The sequence below is a fragment of the Eleutherodactylus coqui genome, chromosome 4 (genome assembly GCF_035609145.1).
Source record: "Eleutherodactylus coqui strain aEleCoq1 chromosome 4, aEleCoq1.hap1, whole genome shotgun sequence".
NCBI lineage: Eukaryota > Metazoa > Chordata > Amphibia > Anura > Eleutherodactylidae > Eleutherodactylus > Eleutherodactylus coqui.
Genome location: NC_089840.1, coordinates 270,959,984 through 270,972,590, shown reverse-complemented (window position 1 = coordinate 270,972,590; position 12,607 = coordinate 270,959,984). Strand labels below are relative to the sequence as shown.

Below are 12,607 nucleotides of genomic sequence, written 5' to 3'. Positions count from 1 at the left end.
CAATATACAGTAAGAGAACCCCGACGGACGTCTACCAACAACGGAGCTGTACAGCCTTAAACCCTAATGTCTTCACAGGTCACACAGTGGACTGGAAAGGGTTAATGCAGGTGGGTTTCGGCCCACACTGCATGCCCCAGTCAGACTGGGGTTCTTTACAAGTGGACACATGTAGGTTAAACTCCCTGTGGACCCACTGCCTGGGTGGGTGCCAGGAAGCCACCGGCGGTACATAGAAATATCCCATTGCATTGCCCAACACAGCTGAGGTAGTAATGTCGTGCGTAATACAGGTGGGCTTCGGCCCACACTGCATGCCCCAGTCAGACGGGTTCTTTAGAAGTGTACAGATGTATTAAAAACTCAGTGTGCACCTACAGCATGGGTGGCTCCCTGGAACCCACCGGCGGTACACAAAAATATCCCATTGCATTGCCCAACACAGCTGAGGTAGTAATGTCGTGCGTAATACAGGTGGGCTTCGGCCCACACTGCATGCCCCAGTCAGACTGGGGTTCTTTACAAGTGGACACATGTAGGTTTAACTCCCTGTGGACCCACTGCCTGGGTGGGTGCCAGGAAGCCACCGGCGGTACATAGAAATATCCCATTGCATTGCCCAACACAGCTGAGGTAACGTCAGCTGTAATGCAGGTGGGCTAAAAATTAATTTGATTACACTGTAGGTGAGGGCCCACAAAAATTGCTGTATCAACAGTACTAATGTACATCCCAAAAATTGGCCATGGCCAGCCAAGAGGGCAGGTGAAACCCATTAATCGCTTTGGTTAATGTGGCTTAAGTGGTAACTAGGCCTGGAGGCAGCCCAGTGTAACGAAAAATTGGTTCAAGTTAAAGTTCCAATGCTTTTAAGCGCATTGAAACTTATAAAAATTGTTCTGAAAAATTATTTGAGTGAGCCTTGTGGCCCTAAGAAAAATTGCCCGTTCAGCGTGATTACGTGAGGTTTCAGGAGGAGGAGCAGGAGGAGGAGGAGGAGGAATATTAGACACAGATTGATGAAGCAGAAATGTCCCCGTTTTGGATGGTGAGAGAGAACGTAGCTTCCATCCGCGGGTGCAGCCTACGTATTGCTTACGTATCGCTGCTGTCCGCTGGTGGAGAACAGAAGTCTGGGGAAATCCAGCCTTTGTTCATCTTGATGAGTGTTAGCCTGTCGGCACTGTCAGTTGACAAGCGGCTACGCTTATCTGTGATGATTCCCCCAGCCGCACTAAACACCCTCTCCGACAACACGCTAGCCGCAGGACAAGCAAGCACCTCAAGGGCATACAGGGCTAGTTCAGGCCACGTGTCCAGCTTCGACACCCAGTAGTTGTAGGGGGCAGAGGCGTCACCAAGGATGGTCGTGCGATCCGCTACGTACTCCCTCACCATCCTTTTGCAGTGCTCCCGCCGACTCAGCCGTGACTGGGGAGCGGTGACACAGTCTTGGTGGGGAGCCATAAAGCTGGCCAGGCCCTTAAAGACTGTTGCACTGCCTGGGATGTACATGCTGCTCGATCTACGCACATCCCCTGCAACATGGCCCTCGGAACTGCGCCTTCTGCCACTAGCGCTGTCGGCTGGGAATTTTACCATCAGCTTGTCCGCAAGGGTCCTGTGGTATAGCAACACTCTCGAACCCCTTTCCTCTTCGGGAATCAGAGTGGGCAGGTTCTCCTTATACCGTGGATCGAGCAGTGTGTACACCCAGTAATCCGTAGTGGCCAGAATGCGTGCAACGCGAGGGTCACGAGAAAGGCATCCTAACATGAAGTCAGCCATGTGTGCCAGGGTACCTGTACGCAACACATGGCTGTCTTCACTAGGAAGATCACTTTCAGGATCCTCCTCCTCCTTCTCCTCCTCCTCCTCAGGCCATACACGCTGAAAGGATGACAGGCAATCAGCCGGTGTACCGTCAGCAGCGGCCCAAGCTGTCTCTTCCCCCTCCTCCTCATCCTCCTCATGCTCCTCCTCCTCCTCCTGTACGCGCTGAGAAATAGACAGGAGGGTGCCCTGACTATCCAGCGGCATACTGTCTTCCCCCGCCCCCGTTTCCGAGCGCAAAGCAGCTGCCTTTATGGTTTGCAGGGAATTTCTCAAGATGCATAGCAGAGGAATGGTGACGCTAATGATTGTAGCATCGCCGCTCACCACCTGGGTAGACTCCTCAAAATTACCAAGGACATGGCAGATGTCTGCCAACCAGGCCCACTCTTCTGAAAGGAATTGAGGAGGCTGACTCCCACTGCGCCGCCCATGTTGGAGTTGGTATTCGACTATAGCTCTACGCTGTTCATAGAGCCTGGCCAACATGTGGAGCGTAGAGTTCCACCGTGTGGGCACGTCGCACAGCAGTCGGTGCACTGGCAGCTTAAAGTGATGTTGCAGGGTGCGCAGGGTGGCAGCGTCCGTGTGGGACTTGCGGAAATGTGCGCAGAGCCGGCGCGCCTTTACGAGCAGGTCTGACAAGCGTGGGTAGCTTTTCAGAAAGCGCTGAACCACCAAATTAAAGACGTGGGCCAGGCATGGCACGTGCATGAGGCTGCCGAGCTGCAGAGCCGCCACCAGGTTACGGCCGTTGTCACACACGACCATGCCCGGTTGGAGGCTCAGCGGCGCAAGCCAGCGGTCGGTCTGCTGTGTCAGACCCTGCAGCAGTTCGTGGGCCGTGTGCCTCTTATCGCCTAAGCTGAGTAGTTTCAGCACGGCCTGCTGACGCTTGCCCACCGCTGTGCTGCCACACCGCGCGACACCGACTGCTGGCGACAGGCTGCTGCTAACACATCTTGATTGTGAGACAGAGGAGGAGGAGGAGGGTGCTTTAGTGGAGGAAGCATACACCTCCGCAGATACCAGCACCGAGCTGGGGCCCGCAATTCTGGGGGTGGGTAGGACGTGAGCGGTCCCAGGCTCTGACTCTGTCCCAGCCTCCACTAAATTCACCCAATGTGCCGTCAGGGAGATGTAGTGGCCCTGCCCGCCTGTGCTTGTCCACGTGTCCGTAGTTAAGTGGACCGTGGCAGTAACCGCGTTGGTGAGGGCGCGCACAATGTTGCGGGAGACGTGGTCGTGCAGGGCTGGGACGGCACATCGGGAAAAGTAGTGGCGACTGGGAACTGAGTAGCGCGGGGCCGCCGCCTCCATGATACTTTTGAAGGACTCCGTTTCCACAACCCTATACGGCAGCATCTCAAGGCTGATGAATTTTGCGATGCGGACGGTTAACGTTTGAGCGTGCGGGTGCGTGGCGGCGTACTTGCGCTTGCGCTCGAACACTTGCGCAAGCGACGGCTGAACGGTGCGCTGAACTACACTGCTGGATGGGGCCGAGGACAGCGGAGATGAGGGTGTGGGTGCAGGCCATGAGGCGGTAGTGCCTGTGTCCTGAGAGGGGGGTTGCATCTCAGTGGCAGGTTGGGGCACAGGGGGAGAGGCAGGGGTGCAAACCGGAGGCGGTGAACGGCCTTTGTCCCACCTTGCGGGGTGCTTGGCCATCATATGTCTGCGCATGGTGGTGGTGGTGAGGCTGTTGGTGTTGGCTGAGCTTTGCGCGACAAAGGTTGCACACCACTGTTCGTCGGTCGTCAGGCGTCTCTGTGAAAAACTGCCAGACCTTAGAGCACCTCGGCCTCCGCAGGGTGGCATGGCGCGAGGGGGCGCTTTGGGAAACACTTGGTGGATTATTCGGTCTGGCCCTGCCTCTACCCCTGGCCCTGGACACCGCACTGCCTCTTGCAACCTGCCCTGCTGATGCCCTTGACTCCCCCTCTGAAGACCTGTCCTCCTGAGTAAGCGTTGCACACCAGGTGGGGTCAGTCACCTCATCGTCCTGCTGCTCTTCCTCCGAATCCTCTGTGCGCTGCTCCCTGGGACTTACTGCCCTTACTACTACCTCACTGCAAGACAACTGTGTCTGATCGTCATCGTCCTCCTGACCCACAGAAAGTTGTTGAGACAGTTGGCGGAAGTCCCCAGCCTCTTCCCCCGGACCCCGGGAACTTTCGAATGGTTGGGCATCAGTGACGATAAACTCCTCTGGTGGGAGAGAAACCGCTGCTGCCCAATCTAAGCAGGGGCCCGAGAACAGTTCCTGGGAGTGCTCCCGCTCCTGAGCAGGTGTTATTGTAGTGGAGTGAGGAGGCTGGGAGGAAGGAGGAGCAGCAGACAGAGGATTCGGATTGGCAGCAGTGGACGGCGCAGAACTGCGGGTAGACGATAGGTTGCTCGAAGCACTTTCTGCCATCCAGGACAGGACCTGCTCACACTGCTCATTTTCTAATAACCGTCTCCCGCGTGGACCCATTAATTGGGCGATGAATGTGGGGACGCCAGAAACGTGCCTCTCTCCTAATCGCGCAGTAGTCGGCTGCGACACACCTGGATCAGGAGCTTGGCCTGTGCCCACACCCTGACTTGGCCCTCCGCGTCCTCGGCCACGTCCACGTCCTCTAGGCCTACCCCTACCCCTCAGCATGCTGTATTACCAGTGATTTGATTTCACAGGCAGGAAATAAATTGGCGCAAGACTGCAGGCCAAATATAATTTTTGCCCTTTTTGGAAAACGAAAGGCCCCACTGCCTCTAGTGAATGAATTATCTAAGTTTAATAACTGTGCTGTGTCCCTGCTTATGTGTCACAGAACGTGAGGGTAGCAGAGTTATTATAACTCTGGCAGAGCAGGTATTTTTTTCCCAATTAAGGAAAGCAAATGGCGAAGCCAGCAGTAAAGCGTAGCTGGGTGCGTATGATTTAGCAATGTTTTTCACGCAGCTCACACGTCTCCACAGGCGTAAGGACGGACAGAGGCTGGACAAATAGATTTGTTTTCAGTTTTTTCCCACCAACAGGCAGCACTGCGTATATTCAATGAACATGAGAAGTTTAATAACTGTGCTGTGTCCCTGCTTATGTGTCACAGAACGTGAGGGTAGCAGAGTTATTATAACTCTGGCAGAGCAGGTATTTTTTTCCCAATTAAGGAAAGCAAATGGCGAAGCCAGCAGTAAAGCGTAGCTGGGTGCGTATGATTTAGCAATGTTTTTCATGCAGCTCACACGTCTCCACAGGCGTAAGGACGGACAGAGGCTGGACAAATAGATTTGTTTTCAGTTTTTTCCCACCAACAGGCAGCACTGCGTATATTCAATGAACATGAGAAGTTTAATAACTGTGCTGTGTCCCTGCTTATGTGTCACAGAACGTGAGGGTAGCAGAGTTATTATAACTCTGGCAGAGCAGGTATTTTTTTCCCAATTAAGGAAAGCAAATGGCGAAGCCAGCAGTAAAGCGTAGCTGGGTGCGTATGATTTAGCACTGTTCTTCACGCAGCTCACACGTCTCCACCGCCCGTAAGGACGGACAGAGGCTGGACAAATAGATTTGTTTTCAGTTTTTTCCCACCAACAGGCAGCACTGCGTATATTCTATGAATAATAACTGTGTTGTGGCCCTGCCTATACAATTCTTTCCCTGCAGTATCAATGGAGGGTGGAATGCTCTGCAGAGGCGATTTTGAGAAGCCCAAAAAAAATGCAGCACAGCTAACAGCAGCCTGGACAGTACTGCACACGGATAAATATGGCCCTAGAAAGGACCGTTGAGGTTCTTGAAGGCTACACTCACTCCTAACACTCTCCCTGCCTATGCAGCACTTCTGTCCCTAATGCCAGGTGCAACGGTCTGCAGAGGCGATTTTGAGAAGAAAAAAAATTCCCACTGCTAACAGCAGCCAACACACAGCTATCAGTGGCCCTAATAAGGACCTTTGGGGGGTCTTGAAGCCTACACTAACTACCAATTCTTTCCCTACAGCAGCTCCGGTATAAACAGCACTGTCCCTCATCTAACTCACACCGCATCTGAGGCGAGCCGCGGGAGGGGCCGACTTTTATATTAGGCGAACACCTGATCTCGCCAGCCACTCACAGCAGGGGGGTGGTATAGGGCTTAAACGTTGCAGGGGGAAGTTGTAATGCCTTCCCTGTCTTTCAATTGGCCAGAAAAGCGCGCTAACGTCTCAGGGAAGGAAGTGAAAGTAACCAGAACACCGCATGGTGTTCGTTACGAATAACGAACATCCCGAACACCCTAATATTCGCACGAATATCAAGCTCGGACGAACGCGTTCGCTCATCTCTAGTAACTAGGCCTGGAGGCAGCCCAGTTAAAATAAAAATTGGTTCAGGTGAAAGTTTCAACGCTTTAATGAGCATTGAAACGTATAAAAATTGTTTAGAAAAATTATATGACTGAGCCTTGTGGGCCTAAGAAAAATTGCCCGTTCGGCGTGATTACGTGAGGTTTCAGGAGGAGGAGGAGGATGAATAGAATACACAGATTGATGAAGCAAAAATGTCCCCGTTTTTGATGGTGATAGAGAACAATGCTTCCATCCGCGGGTGCAGCCTACGTATTGCTTAGGTATCGCTGCTGTCTGCTGGTGGAGAAGAGAAGTCTGGGGAAATCCAGGCTTTGTTCATCTTGATGAGTGTAAGCCTGTCGGCACTGTCGGTTGACAGGCGGGTACGCTTATCCGTGATGATTCCCCCAGCCGCACTAAACACCCTCTCTGACAAGACGCTAGCCGCAGGACAAGCAAGCACCTCCAGGGCATGCAGCGCGAGTTCAGGCCACGTGTCCAGCTTCGACACCCAGTAGTTGTAGGGGGCAGAGGCGTCACCGAGGATGGTCGTGCGATCGGCTATGTACTCCCTCACCATCCTTTTACAGTGCTCCCGCCAACTCAGCCTTGACTGGGGAGCGGTGACACAGTCTTGCTGGGGAGCCATAAAGCTGTCAAAGGCCTTGGAGAATGTTCCCCTGCCTGCGCTGTACATGCTGCCTGATCTTTGCGCCTCCCCTGCTACCTGGCCCTCGGAACTGCACCTTCTGCCACTAGCGCTGTCGGATGGGAATATTACCATCAGTTTGTCCGCCAGGGTCCTGTGGTATAGCATCACTCTCGAACCCCTTTCCTCTTCGGGTATGAGAGTGGAAAGGTTCTCCTTATACCGTGGGTCGAGCAGTGTGTACACCCAGTAATCCGTTGTGGCCAGAATGCGTGTAACGCGAGGGTCTCGAGAAAGGCATCCTAACATGAAGTCAGCCATGTGTGCCAGGGTACCTGTACGCAACACATGGCTGTCCTCACTAGGAAGATCACTTTCAAGATCCTCCTCCTCCGGTCATACACGCTGAAAGGATGACAGGCAAGCAGCATCTGTACCCTCAGCAGTGGGCCAAGCTGTCTCTTCCCCCTCCTCCTCATGCTCCTCCCCCTCCTCCTCAACGCGCTGAGATATAGACATGAGGGTGCTCTGACTATCCAGCGACATACTGTCTTCCCCCGCCTCCGTTTCCAAGCGCAAAGCGTCTGCCTTTATGCTTTGCAGGGAACTTCTCAAGAGGCATAGCAGAGGAATGGTGACGCTAATGATTGCAGCATCCCCGCTCACCATCTGGGTAGACTCCTCAAAGTTTCCAAGGACCTGGCAGATGGCTGCCAACCAGGCCCACTCTTCTGTAAAGAATTGAGGAGGCTGACTCCCACTACGCTGCCCATGTTGGAGTTGGTATTCCACTATAGCTCTACGCTGCTTATAGAGTCTGGCCAACATGTGGAGCGTAGAGTTCCACCGTGTGGGCACGTCGCACAGCAGTCGGTGCACTGGCAGATTAAACCGATGTTACAGGGTCCATAGGGTGGCAGCGTCCATCTTGGACTTGCGGAAATGTGCGCTGACCCGGCGCACCTTTCCGAGCAGGTATGACAAGTGTGGGTAGCTTTTCAGAAAGCGCTGAACCACCAAATTAAAGACATGGGCCAGGCATGGCACGTGCGTGAGGCTGCCGAGCTGCAGAGCCGCCACCAGGTTACGGCCGTTGTCACACACAACCATGCCCGGTTGGAGGCTCAGCGGCAAAAGCCAGTGGTCGGTCTGCTCTGTCAGACCCTGCAGCAGTTCGTGGGCCGTGTGCCTCTTCTCTCCTAAGCTGAGTAGTTTTAGCACGGCCTGCTGACGCTTGCCCACCGCTGTGCTGCCACGCCGCGCGCCACACCGACTGCTGGCGACGTGCTGCTGCTGCTGACACATCTTGATTGCGAGACAGAGGTTGCGTTGGAGGAGGAGGAGGAGGAGGGTGGTTTAGTGGAGGAAGCATACACCACCGCAGATACCAGCACCGAGCTGGGGCCAGCAATTCTGGGGGTGGGTAGGATGTGAGCAGTCCCAGGCTCTGACTCGGTCCCAGCCTCCACTAAATTCACCCAATGTGCCGTCAGGGAGATATAGTGGCCCTCCCCGCCTGTGTTTGCCCAGGTGTCCGTTGTTAAGTGGACCTTGGCAGTAACCGCGTTGGTAAGGGCGCGTACAATGTTGCGGGAGACATGGTCGTGCAGGGCTGGGACGGCACATCGGGAAAAGTAGTGGCGACTGGGAACCGAGTAGCGCGGGGCCGCCGCCGCCATCATGCTTTTGAAAGCCTCCGTTTCCACAAGCCTATACGGCAGCATCTCCAGGCTGATAAATTTGGCTATGTGCACGTTTAACGCTTGAGCGTGCGGGTGCGTGGCGGCGTACTTGCGCTTGCGCTCAAACAGTTGCGCTAGCGACGTCTGGACGCTGCGCTGAGAGACATTGCTGGATGGGGCCGAGGACAGCGGAGGTGAGGGTGTGGGTGCAGGCCGGTAGGCACTCGTGCCTGTGTCCTCAGAGGGGGGTTGGATCTCAGTGGCAGGTTGGGGCACAGGGGGAGAGGCAGTGGTACAAACCGGAGGCGGTGAACGGCCTTCGTCCCACCTTGTGGGGTGCTTGGCCATCATATGCCTGCGCATGCTGGTGGTGGTGGCTCCCCAGCTGATCTTGGCGCGACAAAGGTTGCACACCACTGTTCGTCGGTCGTCAGGCGTCTCTGTGAAAAACTGCCACACCTTAGAGCACCTTGGCCTCTGCAGGGTGGCATGGCACGAGGGGGCGCTTTGGGAAACAGTTGGTGGATTATTCGGTCTGGCCCTGCCTCTACCCCTGGCCACCGCACTGGCTCGGCCTGTGCCCACACCCTGACTTGGGCCTCCGTGTCCTCGCCCACGTCCACGTCCTCTAGGCCTACCCCTACCCCTCAGCATGCTGTATTACCAGTAGTGCAGAAACAGAACGCTGTAATTAAATGTGCCGCTTATTGGCCTGTGGTTGGAGGCTGACTTCGCTTACAGAACGCACAGCAGAGGCAGGAAAGAATTTTGTGCAAGCCTGCTGTAACACTTAGCTGGCTGCGTATGAATTAGGACAACTACCCCCAGCAGAGACCCAGTACACTTGTGGACAGGAATACAGCGGTGATGTAAGAGGCAACACAGAGGCAGGAAAGAATTTTGCGCAAGCCTGCTGTAACACTTAGCTGGCTGCGTATGAATTAGGACAACTACCCCCAGCAGAGACCCAGTACACTGAGGACGGTCACAGGCAGCCCAAATAGATTTTTTTTCCAAAATGTTTTTGGAAAGGCCCACTGCCCATATACACTAAATATGTCTTCTGTCCTTGCCTCACCACTACTGGCCCTGGACAATGTAAAATTACTGCAGGACGCAATGCTCTGCACGGCCGATATACAAAAAAAAATGCAACACTGCAAAAAGCAGCCTCCACACTACTGCACACGGTTAGATGTGGCCCTAAGAAGGACCGTTGGGGTTCTTGAAGCCTAAAATAACTCCTAACGCTCTCCCTATAGCAGCTCCGGCATCAGCTGCACTGTCCCTGATCTCTGTCAGAATGCATCTGTGGCGAGCCGCGAGAGGGGCCGATTTATATACTCGGGTGACACCTGATCTCGCCAGCCACTCACTGCAGGGGGGTGGTATAGGGCTTGAACGTCGCAGGGGGAAGTTGTAATGCCTTCCATGTCTTTCTATTGGCCAGAAAAGCGCGCTAACGTCTCAGAGATGAAAGTGAAAGTAACTCGAACATCGCGTGGTACTCGTCACGAGTAACGAGCATCTCGAACGAGTATCAAGCTCGGACGAGTACGTTCGCTCATCTCTAATGAATGTCTATCAATGAGATTGGTGTTCATCTAACGAGTCTTAACAAAGGTAAATTCAAATCTAATAGGGGATAGAGTTCATCCCATAGAGGTTCATCATTGCCAGCAGCACTGCCATTCACTGGGAGTGATGTGCTATCGACAACGATCGTTATTTTGTGCCTCATAAACGATGCAATTGTTGGGTAATTGGCCGCCTATTCACATGGCCCGATGATCCTAGGAACATCATTGCCCGATCATTGGCCTATGTAAAACAGGCAAAAAGGGTTTTACCACTTTGATTCAAGGCTCCTTGCCCCGAGACCTGTTCTCAGCATAAACATAGATAGAGTGTGGACCAAAGATTGATCTCTGGTAACCCCAAGGAACCCAGATAGACACTGTCAAAACAGGAGCAAGTGCAGATTCCGTAAGTCTTCCATCCCTCCATAGACTAGGTTGCTTGATATTTTTTACCCATTTATGAGCAGTGAAATAATACTAATCCACTTTTTATCTAAGGATTCAAGACCTTCCGCTCCTACGAGCTGCAAAGAAAAATGATATTCTGCAATTAAAGAAACTTCTACAAGATGAGAATTGCGATCCATTCCAGAGAGGTGAGTAACCGAGAAATGAAAGAAGGTGGACTCTACAGTGACCAGTGCCAGATTCGAGTCAGGAAGGAATTTTTTTTTTCGTAAATGGGGAATATTGAGGGTCATAGGCAGAACTGGATGGACAATCATATGTCTTTTTTCAGCCTTATATACTATGCTACTGTGTTACCCGGGACCCCTGGCAATGAGCTGATCGTCTGTCCCGCTGTCAGTCATATTGAAATCAATGGAAGCTGAAGCCGGCTATTACACGTCCAGCTCTTCTGCCTTCGACACTGGAAGGCGGAAGGCATAGAAGTATAATAGACTGTTCAGCTCCCATTTATTAACCCCTTAAGGACCAGGCTGTTTTGTACCTTAAGGACCAGACACTTTTTAGGGATTTTGCCCATGTGGTAGTTTTACTATCCTATTTTTTTTCTTTTAGCTACCAAAATTATTTTTGCTGCGATTTTTTTTCCCATGACATAAAGGGCTATTTTTTAATATCTTTTTCACTGACTTTTTTATCTGTTTTTAAGTTTTATTGGGGGTAAAAAGCTAAAAAAAAATTTTTTAACATTTCTATTTTTTTTATTAGTATACTTACGCTAAAATAAGGTATGGGTCGGGTTCCTCATTTTGTTTTGGACATTTCGATGTATAATATGTATAGTTTTGGATTACAGAGCGCTTATAGCGACGGTTTTGGTTGGCGTCGGCTTTGGGTTATTTTCTTTCTTATGTATATATTGTTGTTTTATTCTGTAATTTTTTTTTTACTTATGTATATAATTATGTTTTTTTACTATCTATGTCCCCTATGATGTCATATAAGACCTCTGGGGGACATCCACTTGTTTTTTATTTATTTTTTATTTGATACTTTCCCACTGTAGCTGGGGCATCCATAGGAGCCCCAGTTATAGGAGAAAAAATCCCCTGTAATGACATTAGTCACTGGCAGAACTGATCAGGGTCTATTTCAATCCTGCAGCTCTGCCGTAGCAGGGAATCCCGGCGGTCACGTGACCCCGGGCTACCGTAGTGGAAGACACACTTCCTCTTTCACTTTAGTACACAGCGCTCATTGAGTGATGTGTACTGAAGAAAGGAGGAGGCAGAAAGGGTTAAAACCCACTTCTCCCTTCTCCTCCGGGTTATCAGCTGTGACTAACAGCTGGCAACCCGTTCTGCTTCTGATTTATTACACAAGCAGGGGGCTTTAATCCCCGCTATAATTTTACATATGGCTGGGCTTAAAGCCTGGGACCAGGCACCATATATTTACAGCGCTTGGTCCTAAATGGGTTAAAAAAGGAGTGAAGCCAGCTAGAGCACTTCCTCTCCCGTTTCCTATGATGCATGCCCAGCGCCCTGCGTTGACAGCAGGCTGAACGATCAGCTTATCAGCAGCAAGTACCCAGATATTAACTATTCATGACCTAGTCTGGGAATTCTATTGATATCTCCATCTGAAAGTCAATGAGTATCACATTTGTCCAGTATTTTGTGCAAAATTAATTGTACTCCATTAAAGTTGTTTAACATGGGTATTGAACTCCCTCTGAAATGTCACATGACGTGTGCAGATTTATTGCATATGGTCTTGGATTGTGTAAAATTGTGTGAATTTTGGAATGGGGAACTAGAGATAATTTAAAAATATATAGCTTGCTGATAATGGTGGTAAAACCAGAACTTGTATATTGGGTATTGCTGATGGGTGTTCTCTTATGGGAATTCGGAGAGCATTGTATCAGGTGCGGAAGCTGATTACTGCTCATTGGATGTAGCCTGCACCCCCAGGAGTAGGAGGTTTTGTTGCAAAGATAAGGGAGGTGATATCTTTGGAAAAGGGGTACATTAAAAAAGAGGCTGTTTGACTAAGTTTGAGGAAATTTAGGGAAGACGGTCTAATTTGATTATACATAGTTATGATTATTAGCACGGTTTGGTGGGATAATGATAT

The 12,607-nt window shown here is 51.5% G+C and overlaps 1 protein-coding gene across 1 annotated transcript in view; it reads left to right on the top strand.

Annotated features, from left to right (window-relative positions):
- The window catches only part of LOC136626351 (transient receptor potential cation channel subfamily V member 6-like), an 89,588-nt gene that overhangs the window by 9,604 nt on the left and 67,377 nt on the right, over window positions 1-12,607 (top strand). Inside the window, exon 2 of the mRNA XM_066601336.1 lies at window positions 10,559-10,656. Coding sequence (XP_066457433.1) covers window positions 10,559-10,656 — 98 coding nt within the window. The remainder of the gene's footprint in view (window positions 1-10,558; window positions 10,657-12,607) is intronic.